Source organism: Ciona intestinalis, chromosome 2, assembly GCF_000224145.3.
Source record: "Ciona intestinalis chromosome 2, KH, whole genome shotgun sequence".
Lineage (NCBI taxonomy): Eukaryota > Metazoa > Chordata > Ascidiacea > Phlebobranchia > Cionidae > Ciona > Ciona intestinalis.
In genome coordinates this window covers 1,997,882-2,024,602 of record NC_020167.2, presented here as the reverse complement: position 1 = coordinate 2,024,602, position 26,721 = coordinate 1,997,882, and the positions used below count along the sequence as shown (strand labels likewise).

Here is a 26,721-nt window from a genome sequence, read left to right as displayed (position 1 = left end):
AGTTATGATCATACTTTTTTATATTTAACATCTATCCCCGCACTTTTTTAAAGAAAATAATGTTTCATATTTTAGGTATCACTTAGCGCTATAACATATTTGAAGCTGGATCGGGAGAAAATTCTATAAATATGTTTTTATGACGAATATTAATATTCATAATTAATATTTTTTCGAATTTTAAATTTTTCAATTTAGAATCGGTACCGCTGGGGTCTAGTTAGTACAGTGTCCAAATTTTAGGTTGGTGGCACCAGTAGAAGGTATTGAAAATGGCCGCTAGAATATCTGTATTCTAGGATCACCTTGGTCTTTTGGACGCCTGTGCTCGAAATTTTTATGTGGGGAAAAATAAAGCTCTTTCCAGCAACAATTAAAACGAAAAGAAAAAGACTACTTCTTTTCGATTTATTTGCATATAGCCTCGCCGTTGTTAGCGGGTTTGCCTCTCGCCCAGAGCAGAGTCATAGAAATACCTGAATTTGTGCAGGTTGTTTCTACGACTCTGGCCCAGAGAAGATATAATAGTAGGGTAGGGGAAGATGAGACATCTTTTCATTCTATTTTCTCGTCCCAATTGATAGTAAACACAGAACACACGCCATACGTGTAGACTGTAGACTGATAGAAGCTCGAGCCTGTTACCATTGTCAACGTATGTGTTCTGAACGTCCGTTGTTCCAACCCAGTAGTCAATTGTGGAGATGTCAAAAATGATATAAACGCCATACATTAAAAAATCTCCCAACAACAATAAATTATTAAACTTACATAGCCTATTTATCTCAGAAACTTGTAAGTCGTCACTGGTATGAAATAGAACACCCGTGTTATTATAAGATCTATCGTTGGGCTGGGCGTTATACTGCGCATGTGTCGTAACGCTACTACGCATCAGCAGAAGGTTTGACCAAAATCGCGTCGTCGCGTCGCAATCGCGCCCGGCCAAATATATCACGCCACCGCCACGCGAGGGTAAATAAGTTTTTATTATTCATTGAGCTCAATCTCCTCGTATTCTATACAAGCCCGAAGTTTAAGTTTCCTGCTTACCTAACCGTGATGAGACAAAAGCCTTTATTTATAGAAAAAAGTCAATGGGACAGCAATAAACAGCTAGCTTATATACTCCCCTATACTATGGCGTTCGGGAATTACAATTACAGGCCATTACAACGCAAAATGTAGAATAAAACTATCAATCATGTGCTATAGTACGATTCATGAAACCAGTAATTGACATAATTGAATAGCTCAACAAAACGAGGGTTAAGGGATTTCGACCCAACCGATACGTATGGATTGTTACTTAAGCACGACATATCCTTCTACTTTCCACGTATTTTCGCAACAGACGTAGATAAAGCATTATTCTTTTTCGCCGCAGGGTCCAGATGATGTAAACAGCCGGTGTCTGCTGGCATTAGACTCACGAGATATAAGATTTCAACAGAACACAACAGCATGCGAAGGCCAGCTCTACGTTAGAATGTGTATAAGGACGTTTTTTCCCCAGTAATTTTAAATTTATCGTTAAGTCGAGTAAATATTATGCACAATGCGAAATCGGTGTTAAGCTTCAGAATATCTCTTAAGTTCATAACAGTAATTGCTGTGCTGTTCTTTGGATTTTACGCGTAAGTATCGTGTTTGTTATTCTATGCCTATATATAACAAAAAGTAAAATATAGCTAGAACTTTTACCCTGATATATATACTATATCTTCTCTAGCGTTATATAAACGAATTATTTTACAGTTTACATGCAATAAAGTAAAACAAGTCTTATTCCTAGATATAAGTTAGGTGTAATAGGGTAGAAAAAGATGGGACACCTTTAGCAAAGCAGAATATACGAATATCCTGATCGTGTTTTTAACAAATAACAACGGTCTATTCTATATGAAAGTCGCCAGGATACAGTTTTATATTTATTTGAATTTTCTTTGTTTACTACCAAATTTGACGAAAAAATAGAATGAACAGGTGTCTCATCTTCCCCCACCCCCACTATATACCATCACTTGTTATGATTTTGCTTTTAGGAAATAAAATACAGTTCCCTTTAACAGGTGGATTTTAACGACATGGAAACATACCAACAAACTGAAGTATAAGTTTACACAAAAGCTTCATGCTTCCAGACAACTTACGCCAACAGCTAACTGTTCGTCCGAGACGCCATTTAGCCTGAAGGACAGTAATACCTTAACAAACTTTAATCTCAATATACCTCAACGGTTTATCGTTGATATCGAGAAAGCAAACGATCAAAACCTACAGGGAAGTGTTCCAGATTTGGCCAAAACCGAGTTCGATTTTGTGCAACGACCAGATAAAAAATTCTGCAACTATGGTCAGATTTATTATTAAGTACAGTAAGGTCGGAGAAGATGTCACACCTTTTCATTCTATTTTCTCGTCCCATTTGTTTGTTAATAAAGAACATTCAAAGAATCTTAAAAACCATATTCCTACGATTCTCATAGACCGCTGTTAATTGTTTAAAACATGATCAGGATTTGAATATTGTGTACTAAAGGTGACCCACCTCCCCCACCCAATATTCTATATATAGTAGGGTAGAAGAAGATGAGACATAATTTCATTCTGTATTCTTGTCCCATTTATTAGTAAACCAAAAACATTCGAAGAATTATAAAACTGCATCGACTTTCATAGACCGTTGTTATTTGTTTATATAATACGATCAGAATATTCGGATAGAATGTGCTAAAGGTGACCCATCTTCCCCCACAGTACTATATATACATATATACAAATTGTTTGCAAAATACAACGAATTATATATTGTTTCCTTTTACTATAAGTGTGAAGAATTAGCACGCATGTATGTCCATTACTATCTACTTAATCACAGACGTGGAAATTCTTGTTTTGGTTAAAAGCAGCTTAGAACACAACGAGCTTCGTAACATCATACGACAAACGTGGGGTTCTATTCGCAATGTTTCAGGAGTGCAGGTATATTACTTACACAAACTACAAAAAAACAATCACATACGTGGAGCATATTGTAAGGAAACTTGATTATTGTTAGGTCCGAACAGCTTTTCTGATTGGAATGACGTCAAATTCTACCCTTCTACGTGACGTCACCAACGAAACTCGAACATTCGGTGACGTCATACTTGGTTCATATTATGACACTTACAAAAACCTGACGGTGAAAGCATTAATGGGGTTGAAATGGAATCATTTGTATTGCAGGTTTTTCTTTATTAATATACGTACAAGTATACCTACATTCATTTCTTCTTACTATTACTAAAAAGTGATGCGCAGTACAGTAACGTCACTATTTTTGTATTTTCTGCAGAAGTTCCTTCTTTCTCTTGGCAGATGACGACGCGTTCATCAATTTGCGTAAAATTGCGCAAGATTACGCAATCGTAAGGTCACCGAAAAGTAACGAAATTCAGTGTGGACACATACTTGCGCGGCATGCAAAGGTTTCCATTTTTAACAATTACTTTGCTGACGATATATCAATGATAAAAATAAAAGTGCAAATATCAACGTATATATGTTACAGGTTTTAAGACGTGGAAAATGGGCAGTTTCACCAGAGATATATGATTTACCATACTACCCGCCCTACTGCTGGGGTCCCTGTTTCATCATGTCCAAAGATGTTGCTGAGAAGATATATTTAACATCCTGTCACACGCACTCCGATTTTGCTATTGATGACGTGTTCGTTTCTGGAGTGCTGCGCGAAAAAGTAAGATTGCTTTCGATTTGGCATAACTCACTACGTAAGCATTCCAATATGTATAGTTAACTTTTAACTTTATTACTGCAGTTTTTTATCCACTGTTATTTAAACAAATGTGTTTGGTTCATTTAGTAGGGTGAGGTAAGATGGGACACTTTCCTCCTTTTTTCCCAATATGGTAGTAAACAACGAATATTTACGTAATTATATAACTGCGACTCGCATTGTTAAATGTTTAATACACAATCAAGAAATGTAGAATGTATGTGCTAACAGTTTCCCATCTTACCCCACAGTACTATACGATGGCTATCGGTTATAATGACTTAAACAGGTTTTTGCACAGATTGGTGTCTCACTTGGTCGAATGCCAAAAGGGTCGTGTTTGTATCTTGATAATAAAAATTCTGATATTAAAGCAAAGTTTTTAAGTGAATGGAAAAAGATATTATAGCATATGCATGTATTTGTATTAAGTATACTGTACTTGAATAAAAGTTCTTCCATATAGTAGGGTTGGGGAAGATAGGACACCTTTTCGTTGTATTTTTCGTCCCATTTGCTAGTAAACAAAGAAAATTCAAATGTTTATAAAACTGTATCTTTACGACTCCCATAGACTGGTGTTACTTATTTAAAACACGGTCAAGATACTTGGATACTATGCGCTATAAAGGTGTCCCATCTTTCCCCCCTTCACTATACTATGTTTGTTTTGCGAGTATTTTTTTGATCTTACCGTTTTCGTTTCTATTAAATAAGACTACTTTAGATTTCCAACTGTGTAGCTTTGGTGATTAGAAAAATACACCTTCCAATCAATGCATACAATGATTTATCATATAGCGTGTCGGGCTAGATGGTATAACTCGCGTGTTCTTCCACATACCTCGTGCCCGATTATGGTTTTTGTGTATATGTTCGCCTTTTTCTTACGGTATAAAAACTGTAAAACGCTTTACCCCAGTTTATTTACTGTTACGTATATGGAGCATTCAGTCAACTGTGTACACTGTACAGTACACCATTATATTTTGAAATAGATTAGTTTTGTAAGACTGTCAAACTGAAACAAACACACGATTAAGCGATGTAAAAGTCAGTAAAAATCTGGTACCCAAACTGTAAAGCATATGAACAGCAGAAGCGTTTAAAAGAAACACAGCAATAAAAAAACGATAGCACGTAGTTGAGAACCGAGCAGTTTTTCAATTTTATACTGTTGATGCGAAAATGTTAGTTGGAGAGCTCTGTGGAAGCTACTTGCAGAAGTTGCTGTTGTGATAAGTAACATTTCAAAATTTTCGTTTTGTCCAAATTCCGTTCTCCAGTATGCCACCTGCATTACGAAAGTAAAAATCGGCTTCCAGGTCTTGCCCGAGGCCAGAATAACAACGAGATTGATTGATAAAGTTTTCAGCGATTTCCTCGGCGGAAGTCCTGGCTGTGGCATATTCCAGTCTGTAGAAAATTTCTTTCTGAAATAACTCGAGGGCTTCTTTGTAGATCCCTAGCTCTAATGCGCAACAAGCAATTGATTTCTTCGCTGTTCCAACAAGAGCTCGATAACGGCCTCTCTCTACGCAGTTTCTTTCTAGAATCGAAAGTTCCTCTTTATAGAATCGTTGTGCTTCCACGAAATTGTTAACCTTGAAAAAGTAGTCTCCCCTGATACGCTGTATCAACCTAGCAACCGACTCTAGCTCACGAACAGTCAGCTCACCGGCCAATCCTACGAGCATGGACCAATCAGGTACACCTTGGATAAACCTTATGACGTCATGCACTTTTTCAATTGCTTGCCAGAAATCTCCTGAATTCGTAGACAAGAGTTTACCTTTAGTGTTCAGTAAAATTTCGTCCGGCCATTTCTGTGTGAGTAATTTTAACGAGTTTAACGCTGGAGAACCGTCTGACGTCCACTTTGACGTTAGCTCTAACCCATATTCGGTCAGACTAAAATCTGTCATGCTTGGACAATTTTGGCGAATATCGGTGACCAAGTCATTCTGTAGTCGTAAGATTTTATCAAGATCGGAAAATGTACTTTGTACTGTGTCTTTGGTAAGTTTCTTCGCAGCAACCTCTTCGCCTAACCTTTGTATTGTAGCGGAAGAAGAAGCCAACAAGAACACGTTGACTAAGAGTATCGGCATATTTGTAATTGCGGATTGATCACCGAAAAAACTCTTTGTTAAATCTTGTAACTGAACCATAACCCGTTCTAATGTTTCCAGTTCTGCGTGATAGAAATCTGGACCAAATAGTTTTGCCAATATATGTGTTATGGAACTCGAATCATTGTTAAGGAACCCATCTTTTGCTGCTTGAACGCCGATTAAAAGCTGGCTATGATTATGCGTTAAAGTCTCAAAAATAGTAAGCCCTGAAATTTGATTGTCATTGTGCGACACGAATATTTTGTTCATATAAGCTACCAAAATCTTTAATTTGTCCGTTGCCATGATAATGACCTGCGAAAGATCTTTCACAACAGGTGCATTTGGTGTTTTTAAAGGTTGTATCAATTCTAATTCTAATGGTTTGTCTAACTGAAGGTTTAAACTTGCAAATAGAGCAATGAGCGCAACATCGCTTGCACCACGCATGGGAGAATTCGAGAAGTTTTCCGTAAGGTTTCTGTTGTTATTATTTGCGGTTGGATATCGATTAACAGCAACCAACGCGTGCCAAAAGCATCGAACGATGTCAAAAAAGTCGAGAATACTAGTTTTTCCGACAGTGTTTAGCAATTCGGAAGATTCCTCAGTTGCAGAAGAAAATTGCGATGGTAGAACACCAACGATCGGTACTTGCTGCTTGGCTTTTTCGTAGACTTTCCATCGAACCTCTCCTGCGACAGCAAGGGCGTAGCTCAAATTGTGCCTTGCAACTTTGGTAATAACACCCTCCGCACAAAACTTGTCGAGCGTGTCGAAACAGCTTGTTCCTGAAATAGAAAGTATATTCCCGAGGTAGCCTATAAGAAGTGGCATCAGCCTGTACATTAAACCTTTTACGTTGCCAAATTCAGGTTGCCTGCATAAAATATCAAACGAATCAAATGTTTCTATCGTTTGACTTATCCGTAACAAAATATCGTCCGATTGCTCCTTTAAACGTTTGTTTACTAATGTCGTGTACTGCTCATGTAAACTTATATCCCCTGCTATGAATTTTGACTTCGCCAAGACATTAGCCAAATGATAACCATTGTCGGCGGAAAAATTAGAATCTACGTATGTCACCATGTCGCTTACTCTCCTGATAAGCTCTGTTTTAAATGGCTTATTCGGCGTGGGCCTTCTACCTAAAGGAAATATGCTCGCAGACGGCATGTTGCTGTCAAATTGGATTCCAGACGGTGTAAAGTTGTCGTAGAACCAGTCGCGTGTTTTGTCTTTGGAGTAGAAGTCATTTAGAGACTTTATGCCAAGAAGACGAAGAGGAGATTCCCCCAATGAGATAATTATCACTTGGTACATTACTGCATACCAACGAAATTGTTCAACCGTTTCCATTAATACGTCATCGCCTACGTCATCAGATAAAACAATAATGCTCTCAATATCAGAGTACGGCGATGCTTCTTCCCGTGCGAGTGATCCAAGAGCAAGAAGCGCAAAATCAGGAATTTGGTTTTTGCCAAAGAGGACAGTTGTGCAGTATTTGGAAATTTCTTCCAGCAACGAAATAAGTTTTGAGTTGATTTCTGATTGAAGTTTACGAACATCTCTAGCTTTTGCTTCTTCCCGATTCAATTTGTTGCTCTTATCGTTTACTTGTGGAATCTGTAGCAATCTATCACGAGCTTCAGCCCTAATTTTATCAACCGACTTACGGACTCTCTGTGATATTTCATGGAATTTTGTTGTATTTTGAGCTTTCGATTCACTAAGAATTTTTTCCCACAGTATTTCCAACTCATCTCTGACACCGGTAACATTGGGAATTGTACGAACGATGGCTGCCATAAAAAGACCAGCGGCTAATATTAAACTTATTTTATCGTCCCTAGCAGCATACAGAGTACCTAGCATGCGAAAATATGTCGCGGATTCTGCAGGATTCGTCTCCGACCATTTACCGTCCTTCTCCTCGCACGACTTTCGAAGTTTCATTGCAATTTTATATTCTTCGACGATGCTGGCTTCGGTTGCATCTAAACATTAAAACAAGTGCTATACAGTTTTGTTTAGAGTCTTAGTATCTATGACACCAAATGTTAAACAAAACAAGCAATATAGTTGGGTTGGGTAATAAGGTGGGACATGTTTTTATTGTCTTTTCTCGTCGCATTTCACGGTAAACAAAAAATATAATATATCGAATTATACTACGGTGGTACTGCGACTAAGGGCGTTGTAAATTGTTAAAACACGATAAACATAAGAACAAAGTGCTATAATATATGCTACTCTATGATGATTATTTCCAATCTGGCTACAAATGTAATTTCTTTACGCAAACGATCAGTCAAATTCGCTAAACTATTAAAAATGTGTCACTGTACATTATACAACAATTTTCGCGATCCTTTTCCGTATATAAACATATAAAAATGCTTATATACGGACTCTGCCTTGCACTGTTATACTGCACTGTCTGGCTGAACTGTCGGGCGAAGTGCAACTGTGCACTCATGCGTGAAAAGTGGTCACGTGGTCTCGTTAGCGTACTATCACTTCAGTATACTATGGTATAATCGTACCCACAGTACTAAACAAATTCAGGAAAGCCAAACGGCTTGAAAAATGCCTAAAACACAACATGTACAAAAGTAGGATTTTTGGACGATCACTTTAAACTGCTACCAGCACTGTCTAATTTTCTAATTTATTATACCTTCGTAACTTTCTGTATCCAGCACTTCATTCACGTCCAATCCACCGGAATGGCTCATTCTGTTCGAAATATACTGTCCAACCAGCTGTTCAGGCAAAACTGCATGTGTTTACTTAATATCCTTTCAAATAAAAGCTTTTTAGTTCCTCTTTGAAGAGTTAGTATCTAAGTATTCGTGTGTATTCAACTGTGACCGCGTCGTTGACATCATAGTCACTGAAACGTCTACCTCCTCTGGGTTACCCGGGATGAAAAGTCGAGTAAAAACTTACATGCTAATGAGGTGTTTTGTGAATTTGTAATCAATCCAGTCTACGTTTGTTGCGCAATAAACTCAGAGATGGAACGGCGTTTAAGGAACGATCGCTTCTTTTTAAACATTGTTCACGTTTAATTGTCCAATATTTACAGTAATAGTGCATATTACAAGCAACTTTATTTAGGCCACGTTCATTTTAATATTAGGGAAATTATATACATAGTTAACCATTGTACAAATCATGAGTGTATATTTTGACATGTGTAAAACATTCACGCTTAATGTATGAACACCAATTGTGGGAAATGCTATTGTTAAACCTGTTTATGCCGGTTATCTGAGCATTTTCTATTGTCCTACGTTATGCAGCAGATCGCGCATATATAACTTGGTCGCACGATGCGTTTATAGACATTTTGACTACAACCGAGCATGGGGTTTTGGAAGTACAAGCAATTCACCAAGTTAGGCGCATTAGCGGTTGTGTGTTATGTACTTTGTTGTATGACACAAATGCGGGAACCATGTTGTGGAGGTGGCGCTTCTAAACACGACGCCAATTTATCTATAACTCAGGTGTGTAAATTTCATACTGTAGGCCTATGCATAAAATTCAGCGTATGTTCATTTGAAGCCAAAAGACTTCAGTTATGCATTGAAACGAGAAAAGCAGTTTAATGAGGGTTTGTGAACTAAATATTGATGGTTTTCAAACAGAACTCTGTACCTGATGTCATCGGATTGGGAATACGAAAATGCGGGACTGGTGTTTTCGTCAAGTTTCTGGAAAAGCACGGGTCGTTTGCTATTCCGAAGTATATTAACTACGAAACTGAATACTTTACCCGTAACTATGTGAAAGGGCTGGACTGGTACAAGTAAGTTTAACGCAGTTGTATAAATCCAACATTCCCATGATCTGTACAATGTTTAACAATATAGATTAGGGGTGGGGGAATGGGACACCTTTTCATCCTATTTTTGTCATAATTGGTAGTAAACATTTAAAGAACATTCAAAGGATTATGAAGCCCTAACCTTAAGACTCCCCCGTTGTTATTTGTTCAAAACACAATCAAGATATTAGGATACAATGTGCTAAAGGTGTCCAATCTTCCCCCACATGCAGTACTATATCTTGTTGAGATGCTCAAACTTTAGTCACATGAAGTGGACAAGCAACTTAATGTCGATTTCTTACACATATAGGTCTTTATTCAAGGATGTGGCTAGTGATAAAGTTAAAGTTGAAAAAACACCGCATTATTATTATACTGAGCCCTATGACATGGCGGAAAGAATGCTGAAGTTAAATCCTAATTTAAAAGTCTTCCTCATACTTTGTGAGCCAGCTGCAAGAGCATATTCTTGCTTTGTTCATCATAACTTTGATCTATTTGGAAAATATGGTAAGTTTTTTTTGTATCTGAATGTTTATAGTGGTTATATGTTATCCGAAGCAGACATGTGATTTTTCCAGAATGGCCGGAGTTTTTCGAACGTTATGTGAACAACACTCTGCCGAACTTACAGGAATGGTTGCAGGAATATACTTACCAACAACAAGAAACGCTGGTAATGGAAAGGTGGTGGGGGCGATCCGAGTGTCTGATTGCCGGTCTCTATGCGCTGCATTTGAAGCGATGGAAAGCCAAATTTGACGATTCGAAGCTCTTGATTTTAAACGGGGATGAAATCATGCGAAACCCTGGACCTTCATACGAAAAGTTCCAGGATTTTGTTGGCGTTGAAAGAAGATTGCGGCAGGAGGACTGGGTTAAAAACAACGAAACTGGACACTTCTGTCTTCGCCCACCAGCTGACAGGTCCCAGATTTACTGCTTGGATGACGGAATAGCAAAAGCGAGAACCAGGAGCTTGTTGGCAGCCAATACACCGACGATCGAAAGCTTGGCTGCACTAAAAGCATTTTACGAACCATATAACCATATGTTGTATGGTATTTTGGGCGAAAACTACGGTTGGTAGGAGAAATGTTCCGGATCGTGTTTTTAACAATTAGCAACGGACTGAGTCGTGAGGCTACGAACTTTTAAAGTTGTGAGGCTACTATATATCTTTTTGGTTGTTGTTTTGTTGTTTACTACAAAACGGTGCGCTTCAAGAAAATGAAAACATGTACCATTTTACCCCAATCTATAATATCTTTAACGAAGATCAGTAATTTATCCGCAATGCCTATATTTCCTTTGTTATGCAGATTGTTTTGAATAAAATATAAAAAATCTGAAACGCCCTTTGAGGCATATACCTTTTATCAGTTCAATGGTTACAAAACCGATTGTAATCAACGTATCTTGAACGAGTTTCGCGCCTCGTTTTATGCCTGAGTTCTTTTGCGAAATCGTCTACTTCGTTTTAATGTAGCTTTCTTGTGCGTTTCTCTCGTTTCTTGTACTTAGCAAAGCAAGTGTTTTATCAGGCTTAAATTGTATAAGAGTGTACGAGTATTGGTTTTTATACTATGAAGGCTTAAATTTATAACAAGAAATCCAACGCAGTCAATTTTATTGGAACAATAAGGCAAATAATGCGGAATCAAAGACACTTGACGAATTTATGTAAGTGAGGAATATTTTGGTAATATGATTTGTGCTGTTATAATCATATATACCCATTTTATTTACTTCCTCTGTTAGTAGTAACTATGCTCATCCCTTTCCTGTTTGAACGTAATATAGACTGCTCAATTCTGATGTGTTTCAAACCGACAAAATATTTACGGACGCTGCTGGTAATTATAGTTTCATTACGTTAATGGTTTGCGGATACACGTAGGCAAATAAATTATAAAACTAGTACGAAACAATTTAGGTCATATCATCGTTAATGTATTTTTACTTATGAGGCCTCTTGCAGTATAATAAATGCTTGCAAATTTAATACGCATTTAGATTTTAAATCATCGGAACCGGATATTGCAGAAGCTAATGAGAGTATACGTCAGTCATAAAATTCATATATAGTTTCATACTGCGTCATGTAAATTAATATTATAAGGTAAATAGATACGTTTTCTAAAGAAATGTGCACATATCTACGCATAATCGTAATAGCAGAGGAAATCTCATTGTTCATAGACATGATCGTCCCCCCCTTGAAAACTTGTGTTAACATAAACTGGAAATCCCGGTGGTGGCTCTATGAAAAATTACTTTAATAAAAGTGATTTTGCACCAACAATTCACAGAAAAATGTATAGTAGGCCGGGGTAAGATGGGACAAGTTTGCTTTTCTTTTCTCATCCCATTCGACGATAAACAACGAGTATTTACAGAATCATATATTCGTAGCCTGTAATGGCCAGCACTCAAAAAACTATTGTTATTTCAACACATGAGCAGGAAATGTGGAGTTGCATGCAAACGGTATTCTTACCCCACCAGTACTATACGGCAAGTTGTTTATGTAATTATTCTCGTTTTTACCTAATATCAAAAAAACGCTAAACAATTTTATGTTATTATACAGTAGGATGGGGGGAGATGGGACATTTTTAACTCTATTTTCTCGTCCCATTTAGTAGTAAACAAAGAACATTCAAAGAAATATGAAACTATGTCCCCATGACTCTCATAGACCGTTGTTAATTGTTTAAAACACGATCAGAACATCTGGATATTATGTGCTAAAGGTGTCCCATCTTCCCCCACCATACTATACGATAAACTTACTGGGGGCGTCGATATTCTTTGAAGTGGAAGGTTTCGGTTCACTTTTTGTCGTTGCTCCCGTTGACTTTAAACATTTGTTTCTTTTCCTAACAAAATGCAAATTTATAGCAACTGTTAAGATACGCCAAAATGTTTTAGTTGCTGCTGTTTATTTTGCATATCGAAAAAGTACTTTATTACAAACTTGAAAATTATCCAAATTAGAGCGATGACGGCAAACAGTAAGAGAAGCACGAGTATTGTTACCACCACTTCCCCAATCCACTGTCGTAGTTCTAAAGGTTGTTTTGTAACTATGGTAAAAATTCAGTGTTATTGTAAAACTCGCTTTAAAACCACACTGACCGTTTTGACAGAAATCGCCGGAGAATTGATTTCCACAAGAACATTTTACGTTCGTTCCATCCATGAAACAAGTTCCACCGTTTTTACATGGTGTAGATTCGCAAAGGTCTGTATATTTATATTGAGAAATTAATATCTTTACTTACCGTTTATTAGTGTTTTTGTGTTTTTATCTGTACATGTTCAAAGAAGGGTAAGTAACCTAAGATGGCTTTAAATTTATCGTCTGCAGTTTAGTTTTCCTGTAAACCTGTTGCGCCCAAATTAACCCAGCTACAGTGTACAGTCAGTATAGGCAAATCTGACTTTTCACTTGTAACTTCTTAAGATTTAAATATAGCTAGTAAGACATCTGCAGCTCGAAAGCTTCAGGCCAATTTGTATACAATTTAAGCTCGATTTAATCGCTATACGTACCAATTTTCAAACCATGAACTAGTGTTGTTAAAAGCAAAGTTATATAGAAAATACGCATTGCTGTTTATATTTGCAACCCGGGTCAACTGTATCTATACTCTGAAGTAGAAATTGATTTACTTGTCATACTATATGACCACAGGATATCCAAATCATTACAAACCGGTGTGGATGGCTTGTACACTGCTAATGAATTTATTTTTTCATACGTGTACTATGATGCTATCCTTATGACGCAGCTTAAATAGTTATTTTATATTTTATACCCTACGGTTAAGGATAACTGACGATTGTAAATCGTTATTTATAGTCACACCCGTGCTTATTGTTGTTTTTAACCGTTTAACGACGTCTATGAGAACGTATAGACATATAGACTGCGCAGCATATATGTCAGCACACGTTACATACGTGTAATACAGTGTTAAACATACAAAACTAACAGACTTTAAATCATTTTTGTTTGTTTGTTTATTTCAAGTTTCGTGAAATGAATGTACTTGTCCATATTTTATTAAACCGACAAGCAAAATCTTTGCACTATTTTATATAGCGCAAACGCTCAGTATTTTTTAAATGGTTATTATACTGCAAAAATATATCGAAATTAACCACTAACACCATCTCGTTGTACACGTATCTCCAGCAGGATATTTCAGTCCTATCGGGTTTATAGTGGCGCATTATATCACGGCTCTGCGCGTCTGTAGGCAATTTCATAAATATGCTGATCATCTGTACGATTTCCAGGGTGGTTGTCGTTTGGTTTTATAGGGCACACATATTCCGATTTTTTTTCTGATTCGTTGCTAGTTTCTGGTTCATCTAGAAATGTGTAAGTTTGTATATAGTAGGGTAGGGGAGATCGGACATTTTTATCCCACCTTATCTAAATATCTTGATGGTGTTTTAAACAATTAACAACGGTCTATTGGAGTTGTAAAGATACGTTTTTATAATTCTTTGAATGTTCTTCGTTTACTACCAAATGGACGAGAAAATAGAATGAAAATTTGTCCTATCTCCCCCATCATATACTATATATTATATCGTATGTTTTATACAGCACAAATATACACAACAAACCTATAAAACCCGGATCGATTTCAAGTTGTGACAACTTTGTGCTCTGTAACCTTTTTATCCTGTATAAAAAAGCCCAATTAATCACCTAGATACATCCTGTAAATTACATAGTAGTGGGGTAAGATGGGATACCGTTAGCATTTCAATTTTCTGGTCGTGTTTTAAACAATTAAAAACACCCCTTTAAAGTCACGGAGCTATTAGACTGTAAATCCTGTAAATGTTTTTTTCTTTACTTCCAAATGAGACGATACAAGAGAGTAACATGTCCCATCTTACTCCATACCTCTGCTATGTATTTTTTACATTTACGTACCTTATACCCATCCATATTATCGAGAGTATACAAATTGCCGAAATCGCTATGGCCACCATGGACAGGGGTGCTATCCAGCTAGGGAATTCTAACAAGTTCTCTGTGATTTGCGTATAAAATTTAATGAATGCTGTTGATTATAGAATGGCAAAAAATACATACGATGTGCTGCTTTGTCGCAGTTATATCCACCGAAGCCATCTAAACAAGAGCAGATATAATGGTTTGGAAGTTTAGTACATGTTCCATCGTTTTGACAGGGCGAACTCGAACACGAATCTGGTATGTAGCATGAAATTATGGTATCTTGAATATGTGTATAATTTTTCATTCATATCCCACGAACCTTTTTCACAGTTGGTGCCAGTGAACCCAAACACACAGGAGCATGTGTAGTTATTCCCAACCATGCTACATGTCCCCCCGTTATTACAGGGTGCAGTTGTACATTGATCTATATAATTTACCAACAAATAGTAAATTCTAATGACCAATATCTTTAAAGTACCTATTACTAACCAGTAACGTCACATTTACTTCCTATAAAGCCGGGTTTGCAGTTGCATTGATATTCTCCCATGCCTTTCATGCATGTACCACCATTAAAGCATGGGTTTGGCGCACAAATATCTGCGAAAATTGTAGACGTTGTTTTATTATCAATTTACCGTTTATAATTTAAAGTATTATTTACACAAACCTTTCGTACAAATGTAATATTTGAGGTCGTAGCACACGTCATCGACCCATCCTCCTTTAATGTTAGAGTGGCCATCTAATGATGGGTAAGGCGTCATTGCAATACACATTTTACTTGCTGTGTTTCCGTTTGGTTCAATTCCAACCCAATTGTTATACTCGTTTGGACTAGGCGGTTGCGACGCAAGTATCGTACGATCCCACCAATACCACGTCGTCGATGCAGCTGGCCTGTATCCTCCAATCCAATAACCTACTGCCCATGGCCCTCTCCACAAAGACTTGTTTATGGAAGAATTTAGGTATGGTGTAATGAATGCTTGTAATTTTGCATCCCTGACTATAACTAGATCGTTGTTGTCTTTTTGGCAAGCAAGGCGCGCTTGATCAAATGTTTTCCTCTCTTGGTAGAATAGCAATTGATTCTTACCATAATCTACCGTGCGCACTAAAATAATTTCGTAAGGTTGGCTATATCACAACATTATTAAATTATAGGAATAATACTCACCTTGCCCTAACACTATATGAGCGAAAGAGAAGATAAATACGACAGCAGATAGTAAACCCATCTAGCTGTACTTTGATGAAGACGGATAGCTTTGCAGTTTGAATGACTTGTTTACTTGCTGACAGTAAAACTAAGAAAGTGAATTCTTTTAAACCGTTTCAATCATTAATCACCGTCAGACATCTATTATACGATGAATGTGCACACTTTCGCAAAGAAGATTTCAGATGAATCATAAAAGAATCTTTAAAAACGTTAATGCAAAACGCGCAACTAAAGAGTCGCAATGTTCTATGATTTCATTTTCGTGTTTCTTGGCATATAGTTCTGGCGATGACTGATGCGCTTTCATTCTTTATTTCTTCTTAATGAACATACTTTGTGTTTTCATCGTGGCGTCATATAGTAACAAAATAAATTTGGCGCCGTTTTTGGACAAAAAAACATTATAAAAACTCTCATTGAATAAAAGTACTTATGACCAATGATTGTGTCAATGCGTGCTCTCTTTTTTTACTTTGTTTTGTCCGCGCAAAATACACTGTGGTGAAAAATATGACGTTGATGAGTATGACGTCATAACACAAGTTTTTGTTGGTGTAGTATAGCTGTATACTGTATAAGTATTCTGTAGTAAAGTTTAATCGGTTTCTTGCTTAAACTTGACTGGTTTTTACTGTTTATTTATATGTGCATGTTCCGTTATTTCCAATATATCCCTTGTCACAGTGATACTAGCCGATTGTAAATTTAATATGACTACCCACGTTTCCAGGTATCTTATATATTTGGTAAGCTAGATTAATAAAAAACAGTTTCGTTTCAAGTACGAAGGTAGCAGGATACGATTCTTTGATAACCTAAAATATAGATGACTGATGTCCGCCTCCGGTCCTGTGCATAGTCTTTGGTCAAGCATTGTTGCTGTGCTTGGTCGTGCATTTCCAAACCTTGTTCATTATCAGAAGCTTACCACCAACTCCCCAGCAGCTGGCATGCAAGGAAAGTTCCGAAGCTCTGTATGGGACCCTCCTCTTATTGTGTCACAAATGATAACAATGCAGTGTATTTATTACACAACACTGGGCCTAGTATCAGCTTTGGTCATGCTCGTTATTCACAACCAACCTTCCCTCCATTATGTATTTGATACAGATGTTTTTCATATCAGTGCGAAAGTGAACCAATTGGTTTTGGTGTCGCATCTTTTGAACTCTTTACTTGGAGCTGTTGCACTTTGGTATGTTGTACAACGTGCTAAACAGTGTTTGGACTTTGCGTGTACTTTGCACTTGTTTCATTTTATGTGTTGCTGGATTTACACGGGCCACTTTCCAACGAGTTTAATGTGGTGGCTTGTCCAGCTTCTGTGTATTATTCTTATGGTTGTAACAGGAGAATATCTGTGCTTCAAATCGGACATGAAAGACATTCCATTGGTTGGCAGCAAAGCTGATGTATAGCATAAATGCCAGCTTGCACATGTTTATTGCATTGTTTTATCTTTTTAACAAGGCTGATGTGCATTATGTTTGAGCATGTTTGTCAACTCAACCTCCCATTTACAGAGTGCATGTTTCTTCTGTGAACCCTTGGGTTGTTTTCTTCAGTGTTATATTTATTTAATTCATAAACCCTACAAATTGAATCCAGTAAAGATTGCGATTCCTCCAGATAGATATAATTCATAATAGAAATAGTATACATTAAACAAGATAATGATATTTTGTTGTTCGTTCTTTATGTAGGATTAGCATATTGTCATTAAAGTCATTAATATAACTGTATTAATAGTCGGTATTGGTATAATAGTACAAAATGGACTTGAAAATCTGGAACTTTTTTAAATTTTCGTTTAATCTTGTCATTTTTCTGTCACATGTGTTTTTTAAACTTGATGTATTTTTACTGTTTAAATAAAATTGTACGAGTCTTCTACTTTTATTTATGATGATCTTCCAGCCTTAGTTGTAGTTTCGATTGTTATTAACATGGGAGTAACTGGATTATGGAAACTTTTAGAAGGAAATGGAAGACAAGTTGAACTTCATACATTGGAGGGAAAGATTTTAGCTGTAGGTGTGTTTAACTCTAATTTGTAGTTTGCCTGTCATATAAAAAAAATATATAATTGCTTTTTGTTTTTGTGCTTTTGCCAAGTTATTTATATAGACATTGCTTTCTAGTTCAACTGCTTTAACATAGCAGTAAAGAGTGAAAGAAATCATTAGCAAGCCGTGTTTATGTATTTTTTTACACATTTTTACTTTTCAGTTTAAATATCTAAGATTTTTATTCGCTTAACAGATATCAGCATATGGCTGAACATGGCAATCAAGGGAATGAGAGGTCAATCTGCCAACAATGCTCATTTAATAACGTTATTTCACAGGTTGGTACGCTAAGAAAATTTTGATAATCATACAAATAGTTGGTTTGGTTCCACCTACTAGTGTTATGTGTTAATACCTACTTTCACAGAATCTGTAAGTTGCTTTACTTTGGCATTAAACCTGTCTTTGTATTTGATGGTGGTGCCCCTGCATTGAAGCAACGCACATTAAAAGAACGTAGACAGAAGAAAGATATGAACATTAGACAAAGTAAAAATGCTTCAGAGAAGGTTCTTCAAAATTACTTAAAGCGCCAAGTCTTGCAACTTGCTATTAAATCCAAAGATGGGGAAAAAGTGTAAGTCAGTGCTGTATTACCTGTGGTTGAACTTAGAAAATAGAATACATGTGATGTGACTACCTAGTACCCACCATACACTGCTACACTGAAGAAAAAAAATGTTTACTAAAAAAAACTCATTTCGGTTGTTTATTCAAAAACCTTTTCCTTAGATCTTCTAGTTCTGATAGAGCAACAGATTCAAACAATGAAACTGCGATAGATACATCCGAACTACTTCCACCAAAAGGTAACTTGACAATGATTGTTCTATTATATGTGGGCAAGGTCGAACAGTGATGTATGCTTCGTTTGGGGACTTGAGATTTAGGCCGGAGTTGGGGTTGTTGTTGTTATAATTTAAATTGTAATTATAATTGTTTTTTTTCGCAAAGTACATACAAAGCAGTTTATTTAAATATAGATAATATGTATATATATATACAAAAGATTTGTATATTCAAATTCAAGATATGTATATTGTATTTTATAATATAGTATGAAGTTAATTTTTTTTTTTTTTAATGTAGTCATTGTAGCAGTACCTTTTTAGACCAGAATTTGGTTTATAATTTGATGCTATGCTGTGTGGTGCCACAAAAAACTTAACAATAATTATTACCATTACAATTGTAGTTTTAACTTGTTTACTAAATCATTAATAAACTACTTTGGTATTCAGGAAAATATTTAAAGCCAGATGAAGATATTTTTCATCTTCCTCCAATGAAGGAAGGGTTAGAGATGGAGGAATCAGATGAGGAGAGAGAGGAACAATGGAAGCAAAGATCACAAACACGAGATGTTGTGTATGGGTCAGCCATGCAGGTAAATTTGAAATATTTTAGCTTGTATATATAGTACTGTGGAGTAAGATGGAATTCTGTTAGTACCTAAATCCTATATTTCAATCTGTTAGTATCTAAGTAATAAGTCCCATTAGGGTAATTATAACAAGATTTTTTAGATTTCCAAGTTGATTATACAATTTTGTAATTTTTCTTTGTTTACCACATGTGGATTTAGAAAAGTAAATGAACCCATGGCCAAAGTCTCACTGTAACCTATCCTGAAATATAAATGAAATGGGCCTACTGTACTAACACTAGATTAAAAGAAATGGGCCTACTGTACTAACACTAGATTACAACTGTTAATTATGAGTGTTAATTATGGTTCTGTATATAAACCAAACTAAACAGGTAGATTAGTTATGCTGTAAAGTGTTAATAACAGGGGGGTGACTTCTCAGTTGTCAATAAAAAATCTATGAAATTTATTAAGAACTCATTTAAAAAGCTCATTATTCTCAAAGGGTGACTTCCATGAAATGATGCAGATTGATGTAAACTCGGATGACTTTCAATCCATGCCATCAGACATCAAACATGAGCTTCTCATGGACATCCAGGAGATTAGGAAGAGAAGACGAACACAGCTGGAGGCGATGCCAGATAAATCAGATTCCTTTTCGAACTATCAGCTCAGTGGTATGCCCAACTTTTATTCTTTATGTGTATGCACTGTACATTTACTTAGACTCAAAGGGAATGTAAGATTTTTGATAGAAAAACTTTGAGGTTTTGGTGCAGTCGCCTAATACTCAGTGTTTTATTACTGTATTGTGTAGAACAAAAAAATGTTGTTTATTTTGGTAGCTTTTACTATTAATTAATGTTTAATATTTGGCTGCAAAAGATTGGGAAGTACTGGTACAGAGAATAGAGTATTTCCACATCATAACTTATTTGGTTTTTACTGATTGTCAATTCGATAAACATGCCACAAAAAGAATTGTATTAAATTGCTTTATCAGCGCACAATTTTTGTACAAGTTAGACCACTTTTATTTCCAGGGCTTCTGGCAAAACGAAAACTGACCACTCAGATTCGTGGAATTGAAAATCAAATGAAGCGTGAACATACATCGGCGAACACACATGGCTATCAAGGAGATGTGGAGATAAGTCAGATCAGTTCGGACAACAAGATGCACTATGTTCTACTAAGAGGCCTTAAAAAGCGAAAGGTGAAGTTAACCAGTGAAATTATGGTTTTAATTTCGTTTATTAGAATTAAGCTTCCATAATTTAGGTATGTTTTTTTACATTGTAAAATATTTTTATAGGCAGAAGTGGAAAAAGAGGAAAAGTATGAAGAAATGAATTCTTTGAAAAGTAACTTGGAATTTAAATCCGATAGTTTACCTTCATTCAGTGAAGAAATAGATATTGTTAAATCAAACACAGAAAGTACAGTATCTGTGCGTGATGACTCAGTAAAAACTATAAATATCAGCAGTGATGATTCAGCAGATTTGCTTTCTTCAAATGTTGAGTTGGTGGAAAATAAAATATCTAAGAAAACTGAAAATAAAATATCTGAGCAAAATGATCGCATAGTCGAATCCAGTGTGTCACCAAAGAAACCAAAGGTAGAGAATTCCTTGGTGTCACCAACTCAGTCATTAATGTTACCAATAGAGACCACCACTAAGGAAATATTGAACAGTTCAAGTGAATTTGGGAAAGACAACATAATTAAAGAAGAGGCCACGAATAATACTGTCATAACACAACAGGAACCTACATTAGAAGTGGAAAAATTAGAAAAACCTGAAATTGTTCAACCTTCTGCAGTTACAAATATAAATCAGTTTGTCAAATCTTTAACTGCTGCATCTGCGGAAAAAGTGGTCGGTCAAGAAGTTATCTGTGAAAATGAGATTGCTCCTGCTGCTAAAGTGGATGTTAGTAAAGAAGAGCTGCTGAAGAAAAATGAAGATTTAGATGAAAGTGATGATGATTTTGTGGAAGTGGTCGATAGACAAGGAGTAGTATTGGAAGATGAAGAGCAGAGTGTGGAGGCGACTCCTATTACACAACAAAGGTAATAGTGGGGGGGGGGGGGTAAAATGTTGCTGGAACTTTATATTATAAATATCCAATGTAATTTGGGCCAATTGGTTTTTACTTTATGGTGCATGTTTACTTGGGCTAGTTGTTTGGCCATAGGTTTGAAATAATGGCGGTAAAAGTTCGAAATAATGTCACTATGACAGTGATATAAATACCTGGATAGTTTGTTCATTAGTGGCACCGAACCTTCTATACGTTTTAAATTGTTTAAAAAATCCAGTTTAGAAGAGTTGCCTCCTGCTGCTAATCCTTGGGTTGGAATGCAAAAAGAAGATATTAATGAACTTGAAGAGAAATTGGATGCAGAAGATGCTGCTCTTCTTGAGAGGATCAAATCTGCATCACGAGCAGCAAGAGAAGTATCAGATGTTGCAACAATGGAATGTCAGGAGTTGCTTCGATTGTTTGGAATTCCGTTTGTCCTCAGTCCACAAGTGAGTACTGTATCACAAAGTTGAGTGCTCTACATTCTGTTCTTCTGTAACAGATTAAAATTATGACTAAGGTTACCCCATTATATTCCACCAGTAACACTATAACTACCCATGGAACAAAATGTTTACTTAATTCAAACCATTAATTTAATTCTTTGAGATTAATTACCCTTTCTAAAAAGAATGTATCCTGAAGTAATCTGACAATAATCATAAATCATTTAAAATTTAAATGAAAAGTTCTTGTTGTAAAATTAAGGTAAAAGCTATTGGTAGCGCAAATAATTATCCCACTTGTATGGGCTACGACAAAACCTGCTTTTGTTTCTCAACATGCTATTGATACTTTTGTAGAAGTTTAGGTAGCACTGTAATAGAGCATAACATCTAACTTTGAATTATTCTGTTTCAGGAAGCTGAAGCCCAGTGTGCGTTTCTTGACATGAATGATTTAACTATGGGCACGATTACTGAGGATTCAGATGTTTGGTTGTTTGGTGGAAAGAACGTCTACAAAGATATGTTTGATCGAAAACGTGATCCAACATGTTACTCGCTGCTTGATATACAAGCAGAGCTTGGTCTTTTACGAAGTCACTTTATTAACATTGCTTTGTGTAGTGGAAGTGACTACACAGAAGGTATAGCATATATTTTGTTGTAGAATGTAAAGACATGTATGAAGGTTTACTTGTTTATCACAACTAAAACTGTTTTATCACTACTACTAAACATGTTGGTAGAATAGCAGTGCAGACACTACAAATAATGGTATTTTTTTGCCTTGATTTAGTTTTTAAACACATGATTTTTATAAAACAGGACTTGAAGGAGTAGGTCCAGTTAGAGCGTTGGAAATCATGAAGGAATTTCCTGGAGAAGGAATGGAAAGTTTGGTTAAATTTAAGCAATGGTGGGATGATGCACATGCACAGGTAACCAAACTTAAAATATCGACAAATATAATGTGATATTTTTAAGTTGATTTTTGTGGGCGTCCAAAACAGGTTTATCTATTGTTTAGTAATTTGCCTATGTTGTCATCTGCTGTTCTTCATAATATTTATTATTTAACAATATTTAATATATAGTAGGGTGGGGGAAGACGGGACACCTTTAGCACATAATATCTAAGTATCCTGATCGTGTTTAAAACAACTAACAGTGGTCTATGGAAGTCGTGAGGATATAGTTTTATAATTCTTTGAATGTTCTTCGTTTACTACTAAATGGGACGGGAAAATAGACCTAAAAAGTGTCCCATCTTCTCCCACCCTACTGTATCTTGCACAGTTAAATAGCAAAATAGTTGGACCTCTAAAATTAATCAACCATTTAAATCGTTGAAAAGGTGAAACCACCAACTAGTGAAGCGAAAATCAAAACAGAACTTCGTCGGCTGAATGTTCCACAAAACTTCCCGTCAAAGTTGGTTGTTGAAGCTTACCTGAAACCCCGTGTTAATGAGTCAAAGGATAAGTTTGTGTGGGGAATGCCGGACCTCAGTGGTATCCGTGATTATCTTACCGAGAGACTACACTGGACAAGGTTTGTGTTTTATGTTGGATGGGGTAAAAATTATTTTGGATTTTTAATTTTTAGGAATAAAATTGATGAAGAGTTGCTGCCAGTTTTAAAAAAGTCTGCAGAGAGGGCAACACGGAAACAAACTTATATAACAAGTTTTGCAATGAAAACGAATCCTTTGCCGAGAAAGCAAACAAAAAAAAGTAAACGAGTGATGCGAGCCCTCACACCTCTTGTAAAGTTTGAGGAAGAGGAGGAGAGCAAACCTCCCAAGAGAGGAAGAAAGAAGAAAATTGATGCAAAACCGGAACCAAAGACCAATTCTAAAGTGAATAATAGGAAACGTATCAGCAGAAAAAAAACCAAACCCATCAGCCCCGAACCAGTTGTTGACTTGAGATTGTCGGAATCTTCATCTGACATCATCATAAATAACGACATATTATTACTGTGATTTTTTTTATTAATGAGCACTTTGACGAAATACAACTTTCCACTTGCAGTTGAATTAGTTTTGAATTAAAAGATCATGATTTGGTGTTTGCGCCAAGCTGATGAATGATTGATACATAATAATTGTTGCATGTGAGCTGAATCAAGCATTCAAATATTTTGCGTGGTGGTTAATATGATCTTCCATGAATGTTGACATCAAGAAATAACTGTGATCATAACCCTGCAATGTAATTATTATAAAACAGATCCCATTGCACAGTTTATTTGGTCTTACCTCTTGAAATCGTAGATTCAACTTGATACCTGCATCTGCACAAACAATCTTAAAGTGGTCAGGTAAGAGCTCTCGTTGTAGAAACTGATCAGATGTTCCCTGGTCAATGAGAATATCAAGTGCTGGTCCTTTGTATTTCTTTCCAAGTTCACAGGCGTCGTATTCCTGGATTAACATATTAAATTAGACAGTTGTGGTGAGAAACAGCGGGACACTCTTGGTACAATTCAAATATCCTGAATATGTTTTAAACAATTAACAAAGTTCTATAAGAGTCGTGAGATTTAAGTTTTATAATTACTTGAAATTTTTTTTTCACTACCAATTGGAATGAGAAAAATAGAATGAAAAGGTGTACCATCGTTCCCCAAGGGCACACCGTACTATATTATACTAAACAAGATGCTTTTAATTACACATACAAGAAACAGCAGTTTTGAACTTTAAGTGTTTTAACTTTACAAGACTTACTTTATGTGCTTCTTTGTCACTGCCTAAGTATCCACCAAGAGCTTTTTGACCCCATGGACATTGCATTGGATTGACAATTGGGGCAAATGCAGAAACTGACTAAAATTATAATACATGTTACGATGTTAATGCTTGTAAATACACAAAACACAGTAGATTGTGATTTTCTAAATTTTACACATTCAATGTCAATACCTTGTATTTACCAGGTTCTTTTAATGCACAGACAAGAGCTCCATGACCACCCATGCTGTTAAAATAGAATTCAAATAAATTATGAACTAATGCACTGATACTGTGGGACAAAGGTCAAAATATGTTACTTTTATCTAAGTAATAAACTTAAAAATTAACTCCATATTATTGTAGCAGAACTACCTGTGACCAAATATTGACATTTTGTCGCCATCAACTTTATCTCCAAAGTTTGCGCTGATCACTTGAGGAAGCTGGTAGGTAAAAACTGCATTATTACATTAGTTGTAAGTTGATATTAGTGCAGCTTATTTATGCTCCCATGGCAGTGTTGTTTCACACACCTTATGCCGCTTGTGGGTTAGTTATATTTTTTCATTTAGTATGGACCACTAGGCAATTTTCAGTAGTATCTTGCCAAAAGACACAAACAACCACGATGGTATCAGCAACAAGCGTCCAACTCCAAATCTTTGGGGAAGACATTGGTGTCCTAATCGATTTTTGTTAAAAGCAAAGTGATAGGTTGGTAAACAGATATTGGTGCAAGTTTTCAAATTACTTTAACATCTCTATCTTTAACAGTAAATATAACTAGGAGCCTAACACTTAGTAAATTATTAACAGCATGCAAAATGTTCTCCTCAAGGAACTGCCAGTTATAACTTCTAAATATAAATAAATGAGAACCTTACAAACTAAAATTTACAGAAATGAATTTCAGTTTAGAAAACTTCAATTCACATACAAACCTCCTTGGTAACATAAGCATACATTCTGTAATTGGTTTTCCATTTTTCCTCCGTAGCATTAACATAAAAACCTGCTCCCGATCCAAAATCATATCCATCATCTTCACCCTCAATATTGCATCCACCTGGAATGCAGAACATTAGTGCAACAAGTTTACAGTGTAAACAATAATATAATTTAAATTATTTTAAACTTGTATAGACCATTTCAATTGCTGAAAACTTTTTTCATGTTGAAATACCATTGCTATGAGTATGATTCCTTTACGCTTAACAAATCATTTATATTTTAATACGGAGAGCCTTTATATAAAAGTATGTTTACCACTTGTAAGAAATTGGTGGTGATAGGTTAAAAATAGGGTTATACAGAAGCCTATAGAATAGCATTGTAAAATTAAAACAGCATTGCAGAAAGTCATTGTAAATTACAATGGATGATGTATCTTAAACAACATTGGTGTAGAATTTAAATATTAGAGTGGTGTAAAACATTTTCTATAAAATTATAAGAAGTTTAACATACGAGGACTTGTGTCTGGTGTGATTATTACAAGACCCTGCTTGGCTGCAGGCCCTTGTGTACCTCCCTTGGTCACAACATTTTGTTCAGTGCATGTCAATCCTGATAAGTAATATAGGGCGGGACATTTCTTTGATTCAGCCTGCAACAGACGTTTAAGTTTTGTAAAACATTTAAAATAGAACCCGTATTTAGGTGTATTTATCTTGGGACACACATGCAAATAAAATGGTAAAGATGTAAGTAACTATTATATTATACGTTACTTAAAATCTATCACATTTGTGTTGTAACAAGACATAATATTGAGTACAATAATAATATCACTACAGCATAATGTACATTTGTAGGCATTTTATTCTTAACATATCAACCATAATACTACACCATATCGTACACAAAAACCAGAACAAAACTCTGTACACAAAACTACCCAGAACAAATTATGTACACCTACATAATGATAATACTGCATGTAAATGTATTCTCGACAAAAACCAACTAAATCACCTGTGGTGGAAAGTAAACCCAAACCTCATTGTGCATTTACATTCCTCACTTTCATGTTCGTAAACTTTTTGCATCC

General features: G+C 35.9%; 7 protein-coding genes and 1 long non-coding RNA gene across 13 annotated transcripts in view; 5 read left to right on the top strand and 3 right to left on the bottom strand.

Moving 5' to 3' along the window:
• LOC100177938 (beta-1,3-galactosyltransferase 5) overlaps positions 1-4,565 on the top strand; it is a 20,087-nt gene extending 15,522 nt beyond the window's left edge. For 3 of the 4 annotated variants that reach the window (XM_026840906.1, XM_026840905.1, XM_026840907.1), the window contains 3 exons: positions 3,341-3,473; positions 3,557-3,745; positions 4,086-4,565. In XM_026840906.1, coding sequence (XP_026696707.1) covers positions 3,341-3,473; positions 3,557-3,745; positions 4,086-4,193 — 430 coding nt within the window. In that variant the 3' untranslated portion in view covers positions 4,194-4,565. Of the gene's footprint in view, positions 1-1,333; positions 1,638-2,072; positions 2,357-2,881; positions 2,986-3,061; positions 3,232-3,340; positions 3,474-3,556; positions 3,746-4,085 lie in introns of those variants that run through there. The other variant, XM_009859280.3, reaches the window with a different exon arrangement.
• A 4,519-nt stretch (positions 4,566-9,084) lies between these two features.
• Positions 9,085-11,261, top strand: LOC100182632 (heparan sulfate glucosamine 3-O-sulfotransferase 4-like). Its single transcript, XM_018816930.2, has 4 exons — positions 9,085-9,419; positions 9,561-9,721; positions 10,053-10,252; positions 10,324-11,261. Exons 1-4 carry the CDS (start codon positions 9,276-9,278, stop codon positions 10,830-10,832), a joined length of 1,014 nt encoding a protein of 337 aa, XP_018672475.2. The 5' UTR covers positions 9,085-9,275; the 3' UTR covers positions 10,833-11,261.
• A 68-nt stretch (positions 11,262-11,329) lies between these two features.
• Positions 11,330-15,981, top strand: LOC113475800. Of its 2 annotated transcripts, XR_003397580.1 has the most exons (6): positions 11,336-11,425; positions 11,759-11,864; positions 12,743-12,989; positions 14,885-14,984; positions 15,574-15,703; positions 15,900-15,981. It is a non-coding gene; the product is annotated as an uncharacterized LOC113475800 (long non-coding RNA). The 2 variants fall into 2 exon arrangements; XR_003397579.1 differs by lacking the exon at positions 11,759-11,864 and having other exon boundaries at positions 11,330-11,425.
• On the bottom strand, positions 11,873-12,968 carry LOC100185002. The gene is made up of 4 exons (XM_009859279.3): positions 12,884-12,968; positions 12,723-12,813; positions 12,539-12,624; positions 11,873-12,005 (listed from the first exon to the last, which is right to left on the bottom strand). Exons 1-4 carry the CDS (start codon positions 12,945-12,947, stop codon positions 11,932-11,934), a joined length of 315 nt encoding a protein of 104 aa, XP_009857581.1. The 5' UTR covers positions 12,948-12,968; the 3' UTR covers positions 11,873-11,931.
• On the bottom strand, positions 13,858-16,605 carry LOC104265452 (delta-like protein 4). Its single transcript, XM_018817706.2, has 8 exons — positions 15,913-16,605; positions 15,403-15,849; positions 15,222-15,332; positions 15,049-15,156; positions 14,865-14,981; positions 14,703-14,802; positions 14,387-14,445; positions 13,858-14,125 (listed from the first exon to the last, which is right to left on the bottom strand). The coding sequence occupies exons 1-8, from the start codon at positions 15,971-15,973 to the stop codon at positions 13,989-13,991; spliced, it is 1,140 nt and encodes a 379-aa protein (XP_018673251.2). The 5' UTR covers positions 15,974-16,605; the 3' UTR covers positions 13,858-13,988.
• LOC100181137 (protein SYS1 homolog) lies at positions 16,488-17,874 on the top strand. The gene has a single exon (XM_002121703.5). It carries the CDS (start codon positions 16,791-16,793, stop codon positions 17,373-17,375), a length of 585 nt encoding a protein of 194 aa, XP_002121739.1. The 5' UTR covers positions 16,488-16,790; the 3' UTR covers positions 17,376-17,874.
• Positions 17,874-23,966, top strand: LOC100187391 (DNA repair protein complementing XP-G cells-like). 2 transcript variants are annotated; one of them, XM_002121951.4, is made up of 13 exons: positions 17,874-17,991; positions 18,220-18,304; positions 18,394-18,603; positions 18,759-18,835; positions 19,268-19,413; positions 19,901-20,075; positions 20,442-20,614; positions 20,714-21,474; positions 21,724-21,937; positions 22,350-22,578; positions 22,760-22,872; positions 23,289-23,485; positions 23,540-23,966. In XM_002121951.4, exons 1-13 carry the CDS (start codon positions 17,904-17,906, stop codon positions 23,916-23,918), a joined length of 2,847 nt encoding a protein of 948 aa, XP_002121987.1. In that variant the 5' UTR covers positions 17,874-17,903; the 3' UTR covers positions 23,919-23,966. The 2 variants fall into 2 exon arrangements, with proteins under 2 accessions (XP_002121987.1, XP_026696475.1); XM_026840674.1 differs by having other exon boundaries at positions 17,875-17,987.
• LOC100177163 (S-formylglutathione hydrolase-like) lies at positions 23,910-26,719 on the bottom strand. Its single transcript, XM_004225725.4, is given in 9 exon segments — positions 23,910-24,140; positions 24,195-24,359; positions 24,666-24,764; positions 24,861-24,915; positions 25,044-25,114; positions 25,613-25,737; positions 26,139-26,277; positions 26,646-26,665; positions 26,668-26,719. Coding segments are annotated over 9 exon segments (807 nt in total). The 3' UTR covers positions 23,910-24,059.
• Positions 26,720-26,721: the final 2 nt, after the last annotated feature.